The sequence below is a fragment of the Rissa tridactyla genome, chromosome W, assembly GCF_028500815.1.
Source record: "Rissa tridactyla isolate bRisTri1 chromosome W, bRisTri1.patW.cur.20221130, whole genome shotgun sequence".
Classification (NCBI taxonomy): domain Eukaryota; kingdom Metazoa; phylum Chordata; class Aves; order Charadriiformes; family Laridae; genus Rissa; species Rissa tridactyla.
Genome location: NC_071496.1, coordinates 23,945,852 through 23,958,397, shown reverse-complemented (window position 1 = coordinate 23,958,397; position 12,546 = coordinate 23,945,852). Strand labels below are relative to the sequence as shown.

The following is a 12,546-nucleotide window of genomic DNA, read 5'->3' as shown; positions in this document are numbered from 1 at the left end:
GTTAACACAGGAGCCCATCTATAATAGGTAAATGTGTATATATATCAAGTTCCTTTCCTTTATTTTGTTTGTCTTCAGAAAATATCATGCTCAATTTTTGTCATTTTGTTAGTATAATAATAGTGGATTGTAATGTGTGATCTTTGTAAATTGCTGTTTTGGAACTGCAGTTGAAATCATTGCGATGATCTTTTTTGGGGGAGGAGGTTGGTGTGTGCAGTTGGTTGATTGGTTTGTTTTAATATAGTGGACTTCCTTACAATTGGGATCTTTATAGTTAGTGAAAACTGGATGAACAAATTCCTTTTCAGTAGTTGAATATAAACTATGCTGTTTTACAGGAAATAAGCGAGCTAGTTCAGTGGTGACTAAACCTTTTCTTTCTGTGGAGTGGGTGAAACAGTTCCTGTTAGTACTTTGATCAGAGAATATTTAATGTTGAAGAGACATTTTCAGATTAATGTTGAAATAGCTACTACTTTTAAAATATACTAAGATTTTGTATTTGTCACTTTGTTTACTACTTGACTTTTGCATCTGTAAATTATTCCTTTTGTTTTTGATAGCTTCTTATATGAAAATATCTCCTTTTCCAAAACTGGGAAGTGAATGTAGCAACTAATTACTTAAACTGGATTGTGTTGACCACTGCAATATGAACCAACAGAAGTTTTGTTACTAATTTTTGAGTTGGTATTGTATAACCTGAGCAAATTTTCTTTTGATTGCCTTATCTTGCATCTTTTTTGGTGAAGGGCTCTGCTTCTGAGACCAAAAGCTTGCCTTTTGATTGCTTAATTCCATTTGATATTCCATTTGATTATTTAAATTCTACATTGTTCTACCCACTGTTGACAAAATTTACTTAGTATGCAGCTGAGGTTATGGTCTGCGTTTGGTTTATGTTATTGAATTTAAAATTCTTTTAAGTAAACCAAGAATTTTAATTTGGGTTTGTGTTTTGTTTTTTCTTTTTTTGTGTGTGTTTTGTTTCGTTTTGTTTTTTTTGTTGTTGTTTTTTTTTTAGTGCTTGGGAGATGGGAAGTAATGATAGCTGGCACCTGAACTAAAATATCTGTGTAGACGCTACCATCCCAGAACTTCAGGATGAATGGGGATATGCCTCATGTTCCCATCACTACTCTTGCAGGGATTGCTAGTCTTACAGACCGTAAGTACTCTTCTTGTTTTTTTGTCTTTGCTATGTTCTCTTCTACCTCTTCAGTAAATACATGCATTTAAAAATAAAACTATTTTTAGTATTTTGAAAAGTTCTTAAAAGTAAAACTGTTCAAAATCAGATTTGGTATTAAAAATGTTAATTTTGTCATTGCTTGAATTTAAAAAAAAATATTCAAACAAAAAATGCTAATTTAAACATGAAATCAAATGTAGATTAAAAAAAAAAATCACACCCTTAACTTAAGTAAACCCAAAACATAAAATATAGGAATTAATTGTTTGTTTGGAATATCATTCAGTAACATATCTGGGTACCCCCCAAATAAAGAAAAACACATAAATGATAAAATACTTCTCTAAAACATACATCTCATCATCTTCACTGAAGAGAGACAGAGAGAAGATTAGACTGATCTTCAGCTAGAGAGAGTTGTGGAATATGCTGAATATACTTGAAACCTAGTTCCTTAGTTTTTCACAAAGTACAAAAAAATTGCTCTAATTAACTGGTGCAAAGAATGGATGCTAGAATGGAAACAATCAGCTGAACTTATGAGGCTTCTTTCTTGGCTGTTCTGCCTACAAAAGAAGCAGATGAGGTGTGTGTGCTGTTTTTAAATACGTCAGGAAGACAAAATGTGAGGAAAGGAAAAGAACTATTTGCATTAAAAGCTGATACTGGTGCCAAACCAAATAGTTATAATCTGACCAAACATAAATTTCTAGTGGAAAGTAAGACGATATTTATGATTACTGTAATGAGGTCCTAGAACAACCATTTCAATACGACAAGTCGTGACAAAGATGCATCTTGTTTATAAAGTGTAAGCAAAAGTTTATAACTCTGTTGTCTGTCTGAGGATAATAGGACTTGGTGATTCCAGTGCTGCTTCTGAGCTCTTGTTTTTATTATTATACTGTTGAAATTTGGAGACTTCCCAGGAGATACTGAAAGTATATACCTAGCAATTGAATTTAATTGTCTACAGTAAAAAAAGCAGATGTATATGAGGTGAAAAAACCCACTTCTTGATGTCTTTCTGATATTCTGAAATATCAAATTGGAAGATGCTGCTTATGTATTTATATGTGTGTATATATATCGTTATGTGTATCTAATAATGGGCCATCAGGATGCAAATCATAAGTTTCTGGGCTATGGGCAGTTTTCCAGCACTAAGTATTTGCAGGTAAGGTTCTAAAGAAGTCAAAATATGTAACTGGTAGAAGTCACTGGTCAGACTCCTGGTGCAAGAGTTTCTTGAAACACTGAACAACCTTTGATGGGATTAGCCCTTGTGTTAGGTGCTCCTTTATCCATCGTATTTATCTGATGTTTAGAAACTCAAGAGTAGGTAAAAGTGAAAGGCTCGTCACTGCTTCACCTTATTTCTCTCTATGTGAAAAGAAGGTACTGGAATGGACAAGTCCTGTTGCCCTAAAAACATGGAGGACATGATGACTAGAGGCAGTAGAGTAGGCTCAGTTAACTAGCTGAATTTATACTGTTTCAATATGTTTTGCTGATCTTGCTAATTTTTCCAAGTTTGAAGGTACATTCAAGGTAATCTAATGCAAGTAATAAAAGCTAGCTATTTTAATATATTATACATTTTTTTTGAATTGCAGTTTATTTCTAAATACAGTAACGATATACATTGGGGGAAAAAAAATATTCTGCCCCCCCACGTTTGTGGTTGGTTGTTTGTTGGGTTTTTTTTGGTTTTTTTTGGTTTGGTTTTGTTTTGTTTTGTTTTTTTTTTTTAAGAATTTCAAAATATAAAAGAGCCAAAAGAATAATATTTTATAGTTATTTTTTTCTGAAGCTATTTCAGAAAAGCCTGGGAACTTGAAGTCAGAGTCAGCTTGTTTTCATGGACTTTCCTATCAAAAAAAAGGAAAGTGACTTTCCTATGTAGTAGGCTTTTTGGCCTCTTCTAGTTTACTATTGTTTCTGTAGCCCTGCTAAATCATCTAGTCAAGGCTTCTTATTTGGTCCACTTCCTTTTTACCAAGATTTGGTATATTGACTGAATTGACATTTTAGTGATCATTCCAACCAACGATACTAGCCTTTTCTTGAGAAGATTACTTACATAAAAATGAATACAACAGAAGAATAAACTGAGAATTTAATTAGTGGCTTAAATTGGTTGTTGGGTTGTTTAGATTTGGTGGTAGGTTTTTTTTGATTGTGGTTTTTAGTGTTGTTTTTTTTTTTTTTTTTTAAATCTACCCTGACCATACAAAGTAGGAACACTAATTAAATATAAATGTCAGAGTAGAAAACTTAAAGTATATGATCAATGCACTTATAGTACTGCATGCAGCTACAATGATTTTGCATTTCCTTCCTTCCCTTTTATCCATGCTTTCAGCTCCAAGAGAAAACTGCCATAACATTAAATAACTTAATATTCTGGAATGTTTAAAAGTATATTTTTATTCATAATACTTGCCTTAGCACAGTTAAATATTCACAATAATATAGTAATATAACTTATGGACTTGACTGCATTACTTTGTTTAAAACAGAGTCCAGCCTTTGTGCGTGTGTGTGTGTGTGTGTTCATGATTAAAAGAAATCCAGAAGTCTTCCCTGTATTTCAAATGTAGTTTTCAGGTTTTCTTTCTTAATCACATGAGGGAGTAATAAGGTGTCCATCTTTGTATGCTCATGTTTCATGAAATGATTCTGAACTCCTGTTTTCTGATAACAGTTTTGAACCAGCTGCCTCTTCCATCACCTTTACCTGCTACAACAACAAAAAGCCTGCTTTTCAATGGACGGATAGCTGAAGAGGTGAACTGCCTTCTGGCCTGCAGGGATGAAAATCTTGTTTCACAGCTTGTCCATAGTCTCAATCAGGTGTCAACAGATCACATGTATGTATTTTGGACTTCAACTATATCGGATCACCATCCTTATTCCTTGAAATTAAAATGAACTGAATTGAGAAGGGTGTTTGTGAGAATCTGAAAATTGGAACATGCAGGGTTTTTTTGTTAGGCTAATTTAGCAGATTACATCTGTATGAGTCAATTGTTTCAGTCAATCAGAACATTAGTACTTGTCCAACAGCCCTTGGCAGAAGTGATCGATTTTTTTTTTTTTTTTTTTTTATAGATCTGCTGCTTGTTTCGTTCTTGCTAGTTAGGAGTGCAAACTTTGTGATATTGATTGTGCAATAGTCATTTGTGTTCCACTTTGGTTAATAATGCACATAGACAAATTATATACCCAGTATTATACAAAAAGATACTTTTTTGAGACACCCGTGTAAGACCTGTGTCAGTTCTGATTAGATATTGAACTTAAATATTTTAAGAATTGAACCAGCAAGTATGCTAACATATTCCCTTTTTGTTAATTCTTTTTTATTTTTCCCTCATGTCCTTTGAATTGTCTTATGTTGATAGCCCTGTCTTTTTCCTACATGTTTCAATCAATTGTTTTGATCAAATGGAAGTAGCTTTTAAAAGTTCTCAAAGCAAACAATAAGTGAAAGCAAGGATGCATTTATAGAAAATCCATTACATTTTTGATGGTTCAAAGGGAATCCTGTGATGTGAACGATATGCCAATTTTCCTTTTTAAAATAAAAGATTCTCAAAGTGTTGGGCTGCAACCTGAACGTTATACACTCACACATATCTTATTTTCACTCCTACAATAATATTTAATGTTATGCCAAAGCGTTTTTTTATGGAGATGATCATGATACAAAAGTGGGCATAAGAAACTTTTATAATAGTCTGAAACTGACAGCCACGTATATATAAGTGCTTATTAACAGAAAATAATTTTGAAGGATAGTAGGAATACCTCTTCTTCCATTCCTTAAACAAGAGAGGGGGGAAAAAAAAACATAGAGGCAGGGAACAGTGCTTTGCAGACTTGGTTTTTTTTCCTATAATTTAACAGTAAATTGTCGTCTTTTGTTTTGGTTGGAGGGGGTGGGGTTTTTTTTTTGGTTGTGGGTTTTGTTTGTTTGTTTTGTTTGTGTGGTTTTTTTTTTACTTATGTTTTTTTATAATTTGAAAATGCATTTGCCTCTATTTGCTTACTTCCACAATTCCAGAGAATTGAAAGATAACCTTGGCAGTGATGATCCAGAGGGAGATATACCAGTCTTGCTGCAGGCTATCCTGGCAAGGAATCCTAATGTTTTCAGGGAGAAAAGCATGCAAAACAGATACGGGGTACAAAGTGGTAAGGATTTTTTATTATTAATGATTGTATTTTATGTTGTTCTGTAAGTTTAGGGGTCTGATACTAACCACAAATATATATGGAGCACAACTGTGATATTTATGCCTTACCTTGTATTTGATGCTGATAGAAGATGTCAAGATACATAGCTTTATAAGAGCAATTGTATTAGAGTAAGCAAGGAAATAAACTCTATCGGGTATTTTTGTAAAAACTAATGTTTAATTTCACTACAAAGTTTAATTTCTAGGATGAGTGATTGGATTTTATTTTAAAGTAATTTCATTTTAATTTCTTTATGGCTAGGTTCATATATTTGTCTTAGTAAATAATTGAAGTTGAGAAAATATGCCTTGATCTTAGTGAAAAACTATACGATTATAGCGTATCATTGTAGTGGTAGTTCTTAATAGTTCTGGGGTAAGGAATAATGTTGAATGAACCATACTTAACAGGTCCTCCCCGCCATTCTTGTTCTCAGCAATTTATGATGCCCTACAGATTTTACTGTTTTGGCAGCTAATTCTTTTCTGAGGTTTAGTGAAATATACTGCTGGATAGCAAAGATGGAAAAGGGGAGAGACCAAGCAAAGGATTAATCAGACAGATTCTACTTGTAGATCTGGAGACTTCTTCATTTGCACCTGAAATCTTTTCTTTAAACTATGAAATAAGTAGGAGAATTTCCAGAGTTTTCACAGCGTGAGGATAAAGCTTTGCTAGCGTTGTAGAGATATAAATAGAAGTGTTACTGGAGTCCACAGAGGAGAAAGTGTAGGGTGTTTTTTGGAGGGTAAAAATAATAAAATGAGACTATTATGTTCGATCACCTAGGCTAGGGATTAAAAAGCCATACAATATTTGAAAAGAACTTGCTAAAGACAGAACATGTAATGTTCCTTGAAAGAATGCAGAAATCTCCTGGAATGAAAACGTGAAAGGCAGTGCTAAATATTTAGTAGCTCATTGATACATATATCCTGAAATTTAAGCTCTGAAAACAGTCTCCAGGTTCTGGGTTCGGTGGTAGTCGTGGCAGAGTATGATTTTTTTTCCAGTTGTGGGAAGAGTTGTGACTGTCCTGCTAGTTTTTGTGGTGTGGTTCCACAAAGAATACACACTTGAATCAGAATTTTCCACCAGTTTTGTAGAGTAGAATAATTTTTTGCCAGGGAGACATTGTTTTTTAAATTACTTATTCCATCAGGGGCTTTTGAAAGAAAGAAGATAAAGAGAATTAATTTCTTCTTAATTTCTGCTAATTCTGTGCTTCAGAGGGGGGAAACACTTTTGCAGCTTAATTCAAGAGGATAAGAATAATCCTTAATGAAATAAAAGTACCTCTATCTTTAGTAAATGTGCTTTGGCCTATGCTTGAAGGAAGGTACAGAATTAAAAACAATTCAACATGAGACTGAAAAGAATAGTTGATGTTATTTTAATAAAGTTAAAGTAGTTTCAGAGAACTAGAAGAAACCAGACTTTCAAACTTCCTTGAATGTTTATTTTACATAGTTCTGAATACTTGTACTATTGCAAACATTGCAATGTTAAGTGTGAAATCAGAAAAATTGAAAGAAAGGCAGAAGAGGGGAAAAGCATAGCTGTAGACTAAGTATTTTGAGAGGAAGAAGGCCCTGGAATGAACGTTTGGAAAAGCTAGGCAAAGGGAATTTATTTTCTATGGAACAAGGACACACTCTTACCTGGAAATAGGAGGATCTTTAAGCTAGATGCTGGCAAATTGTGATAGCCTTATTAGCTGTTAATACATCCCATTCAGATCTCCAAGGCCAAAGGAGGATATACTGATGTGTTCTGGCTGCAAAGGTTGGGTTTTCTTCTGCTTTCTGAACAGATTTTGTAATCTCTGTAGGGTCATGATTTGTAGAACAATTGGGGGTTTGGTAGAGATCTTATGCAATGCATTTTGCCAGCTGGAAGAATGAAATTTAGGCTCATTTCTAGTATTTCAAATTCATCTCTTCTGCTTTCCTTACTGTCTTCCTTATGAATATCGTCCTTCTGCCTTCTGTTGAGTCCAGCATGCTGTGAAGTCAGCACTGAGACAGTATTTGTAATGCCAAGAATTGAGAAGGAACGAAGGCAACGGGACCCCCTGTCTATTTACTCAGCCTGGGGTGGGCCTCTGCACCATGATCCCTTGAGTGTCAGTTCCAGTGTTAATATGGACAAACTGAACTCAAATTCATTTCTCCCAGCCTTATTTTCTAACACAAGAACAGAAAGACCACCTGGCTAAAGAATTACATTAAACGTGGAATAAAATTATTAGTTCAGTACAATTTGTCAGGAAATAAAGGCATCTTCAGAAAGCTAAATATTATGTTTTGTGTACTTGTGAATATAAGGTAAAGCACAAGCAGAATTCTGTGCTGATGTTTTTTTTCCAAGGTCATATTGATTTGTAGCTCAACACTAAGTTTAGAGTGAGGATTTTTTTTTAGTTATGATGAACAAATAGTGCAAGAAAGATGTATTATGTGGACACTTCTTTTGCTTTGTGTCCTGGGTGCACACCCCCTCTCTCCCCCGCCACCTCCACCCCCCAAAATTGCTGACATATTTCATTTTAGGTAATGTAGCAGCAGTGTTCAAACTCTTTTTTGATGTTTTTTGATAATAGTCTCATTGTTTGAAACAGTCTTCATGCAGATTAGATTTTTAGTTAGATTTTTCAGATTGTTTTCTATTACTAGGCTGTCTGAACAGACTGAGTCGCACCATGTGGCATCAGGCCTGACTTTGTACAAGGGCAGCATGTTAATTTTATTTTAGATCTTTTTCATCAGATGACAGAGAACGTTCTGGGTGGCATCTTTCAACTACATCTGTCTTGTATCTTATAGTGTATGAGTGAAGTGGATTTCTTTATTTAAAATTAAGAAATTATTTAGTATCAGTTTTCATAATAATTTTTTCTCTTTTCCCTCTCAACACTTTGGCTTTGTCTTTCAGCAGATATGTGTTGAAAGACAGCTAAAATAATGTATTGCAATAGGTTAGTATTCATAGCATAGCTTAGGGTGCAAAAAGGACTTAAAATTCACTTTAAACTATTTACCACAACTTGTGCATTTTTGAGGATTAAAATCTTATGTATCATTCCGTAAATGTCAGTTACTTAGATAATTTGTTTTTCATTTATACAAGAATTCAAGTGCATGTGTACCTGTAAAAGGGAAAAACTTTGTAGACCTATATTTTCAATAAAAGTGTATATTTAACTGAAAAATCACCTGTTGGTGAGCAGCCCTAGCTTAAGCATGCATGATGTTGTAATACAGTTTAATCATACAAGACTTTTTCTGTGATCTTGAGCTGTGTTTTTAGGTAGTGCGTTCTTTGGCATTTAGTAGGAATGCTAAAATGGATTTATGCGTATCACTTTTCTCCAAGCAAAAAAATTTATAGTCTAGACTGGGAGTATGTGTTCAGGAAACTCATTCTAGGAATGTTATTACTAGGATGATGTTTTCTCAAAACTGAATGTTACCAACAACCAAAATTAAATTTGCATTTAAAAGAAATTCTTAAGTATTTTAAGGTATGGAAATGCACAGTGGAGCCATAAATCTGCTGCTTAGTGATATGACAACAACGTAAAAAATGTACAAGAAGATATTTTAGTGTTAATGGCCATAGGCTAGTTTCAACTCATTTTTAGACTAAATGTTTGGGACTTATTTTTACTCCTTCCTCATTACATCATTACTAGGCAAACTTGTTAACTGTCTGGAAACTTTGGAGACACTGTTATGGTGGGGGTTTTTTGTTTTGGTGTGGTTTTTTTGTTGTTGGGTGGGGTTTTTGTTTGTGGTTTGTTTTGGGGTTTTTTTACAGTTATCTAGATTGTGTCCCCCGTGTTTCCCCCCTCCCCCCCCCCCCAACAGAGAGAGGTGAGAACTGTTTGTCACAGAATAAGTTTTAAGGTTTTTTAAATGGCATTAAAAATTGATTCATTTGTATATTTTCCGTCATTCTTTTAAACCAAAACCTACTACATCTGTGGTTCAAAACGTGTTTTAAATTTAGAGAAAACAAATAGATATGTTTTTAAAGTATTTTAAAAGTGCAGTCTTTGCTTTAAGCATAAAGCGAAGCAGAATGGGCATGTTCTGTCAGCTTTCTGTACGTGAATGTTAAGAGTTAGTAGTTTGACTACTACCTAGCTGTGGTGAGAGTGGCAGTGAGGTGTGTGGGCAGTGGGCATGCTGGGTGCTGCCTCCAACACAAAATCCCTGGAGTTTCTTCCTCACTTGCCTCTGTGTGAGGCAACCAGTGTCCATTTAAACAAATTTTGCAGGAGTTGAGGAGTCCCCTTCTGTTACTCGGGATAATGAAATGTCCTCTGTACTTGAAGTATGGAGGTCTCTGATTTTATATTTTTTTTTTTTTTTTTTTTTTTTTTTTTCCTCCCCCCCTTCCACCCCAGCACAACATGGGACTTTCACTCCTGCTCTGGGCTAGTTTGCCTGTGCTAATGTACTTGGAATGCAGCACTTCATACCTACTGGGAGGCTGCATTCCTGGGTGATCTCTTCTCTGCTGGGGAGAGGGGAAGAGAAAAGAGGATGACAGGGAGGATATCTGAAACTAGCTTTGCTTGTGTGAATATTGCAGTGATTGAAATAAGTAATTGTAATTCAAGGATTGATGGCTCCCAAACACTCTGGATTGAGGACTACTGTCAGCCTTCTATCTAACCTTTGGTTTAAAATATTTGTGTTACTGATGTGCTTTTACCCACGGCTGTGGATCACTTGCTGTGGCTTCCCAAGCTGCAGTGTGCACATGAATTCTGATGCTGTTTTAGCTGCAAGACATTAAATTCTGTCATTAAAATCACCTGGCTAAAAAAAAAATCATATAAGTGTTTGTGTACCTGCACCACTTCAAATTCCAGTGTCACGTGGTGGTTAGGAAATTCTTTATACCTGTATCAAAGAGAGGAAAAAAAAAAATAATTCCTTTAAATTCTCCCTAATAAAGATGCGAGTTAGTTTCAAGCCCATCGGTACTTCTTGTGGCTTGCCATCTAGTAGAACTCCTGAATTTCCAAAGCATGACTCTGGGAATCTACAGGCTGTGGAATTCTACAGGTGGGATATTGGTGGTTCTTTGCAATTGAAAATATTTCAGCACCTTCTTTGATAACGTTCCTTATAAGAATGGTGGAGGTGGAAGAGAAAGCTTTTGTCCCTGGGTAGAAAGGAACCACTAAGGTACATTGGGAGCAGGGAGAATATCTTGCACTGCTCAGCCTGAGATGATTGTTTGCTATACTTGTTCTAAAACTGGGAGATAAGTTTTCTGTGTTCTTCTGACTTGTGAAGTTTCCAAATCTTTTACTTATTGGCACAATGAGTACTGTACACACCAGTCTGAGGTGTGAAGTATAGGTCTTGTTATAAAATGTTTCTATTTACTAGCAGGTTTTTGGCTAAGGAACAGAAGAAGGAACTACCATTGATATTTACAATTGAATTAATACCGCTTTAGGGAACACTCTTCTTATGTCATAGCGTAAAATGGACATTTTACATGGAATCAATCTTTTTTTAATGTTTTCTAACAGTTGTAGGTAGAAGATGTTAATGTCTGTAAAGTTTATAATCTCTTTGTATATAATAATTTCTGAAATGAGAGACTTAATTGATTAAACAGGAAATGCACGTAAAGTAATGCTGCTATCTTCTTCTTAATAGGGATGATGATGTCGCAGTTTAATATTTCTCAGAATTCCATGCGAGGTAGTCCTGCATCTTCCAATTATCAACAAACCACTATCTCACATAGCCCTTCCAGGTAACGCTTTCTTTTAAAGGGGGTGGGATGGGCAGCAAACTGCAAATTCTTCCTACAGTGACATTCAATTCTTGTTGTAAGCATGTGAATGGAAGATGATCAGTGTCAAGACAAATTTTGCATTTGTCTGACAGCAGGGTGAGTTTCTTCAGCTGGCAAAGAAACATCTTTTTGTTAGTGAGTTAATCTTTGTATTCTGACTGCTCGTGATTTCCTGCTTTCTCCCCCTCCCTATAATTTTGGCAAACTTTCTTTCCTGCTTAAGAAATCCCCCTGCTCCTGCCACCCCTCCAGCTGTTCTCTACCTGTGGCAGAGGCTGGAGACTGGTGGCAGGAGGATAGGAGAGAAGAGAAGAGGTTATGTGTTCCAGCATGTATAACAGTACCAATGTGACAGGAGGGTGGGAAAGAAGGCTTGTAAAAAGCATGGAATACTGCAGTAATAGTTATACAAAAGGCCACTCAGAGGAGATAGGCTCAATAGTTTTGCTAGTCTTCCAGCAGCTTCCTCATCAGCTTTCTGGTTCTCTTTCAAACTTTGAGTGTTGGCAAGTAGCATGTACCTATAATCCAGGCCTTTGTTTGTATAATAAAGTACTCTGGACTAGAGGAAAGAGTTCTGCGTGTAGTTTCAACCCAGTTACTGAGCTTTAACAGATTTCATCTCCAGTTATTAGACATCGGTATTAAAATAAACTTATTTTACTTCAAGTTAGTTTAATTGTTTTGGCAAATGAAATGCTTTGTATCTGCAGAAAAAAACAGTATGCTTTTTTACTTTTATATCTAAAAGTGATATTGAAGAAAGTTTTTTGAATTGTGAATATTACAGTGTGCTAAGTCTTCTCGAAATCCTTGCAAAATCCTTGTGTTATATACTTTGCTATTTCTTTCTATGGAAGCTTACCTTCATAGAGTTCCTATCTAGAACCGAGGGTTGTGAAAGCATGTATTGTACTTTCTGAAGTATTTATTTGGTTTATTTTTATTTTGAAAAGCTCATGTAAGAATGTAAGTTATAATGTACATGTCTTATTGTCGCAAGCCTATTTTCTTTTTGTGGATTGCTATCTTTAGGATGGGTCTAAGATAAAGCCAGTGAAAGAATAAGTTGTATTCAGTGGACTTTGGGTCAGGTCCTACCTAACTGCCGATCACATTCCTATATCCTGTCAGTATAGTTCTGTTAGATGAAGTTCTTGGAAATCTTGCTGGAAAAATCATATTTAGAGTAGATGGCTTCTGTTAATCCTAGCGAGCTAGTTGTTATATGCTATTAAACCTTAGCTGTCACTTTCATTCAAACTTCTAGGAGTAACTTC

At 35.1% G+C, this 12,546-nt stretch overlaps 1 protein-coding gene across 3 annotated transcripts in view; it reads left to right on the top strand.

Annotated features, from left to right (window-relative positions):
• LOC128902005 (nipped-B-like protein) overlaps window positions 1–12,546 on the top strand; it is a 176,684-nt gene that overhangs the window by 52,059 nt on the left and 112,079 nt on the right. For all 3 annotated transcript variants that reach the window (XM_054184259.1, XM_054184257.1, XM_054184258.1), the window contains exons 2-5: window positions 1,028–1,171; window positions 3,903–4,068; window positions 5,265–5,395; window positions 11,125–11,224. In XM_054184259.1, the coding sequence (XP_054040234.1) occupies window positions 1,108–1,171; window positions 3,903–4,068; window positions 5,265–5,395; window positions 11,125–11,224 (461 nt within the window). In that variant the 5' untranslated portion in view covers window positions 1,028–1,107. The remainder of the gene's footprint in view (window positions 1–1,027; window positions 1,172–3,902; window positions 4,069–5,264; window positions 5,396–11,124; window positions 11,225–12,546) is intronic.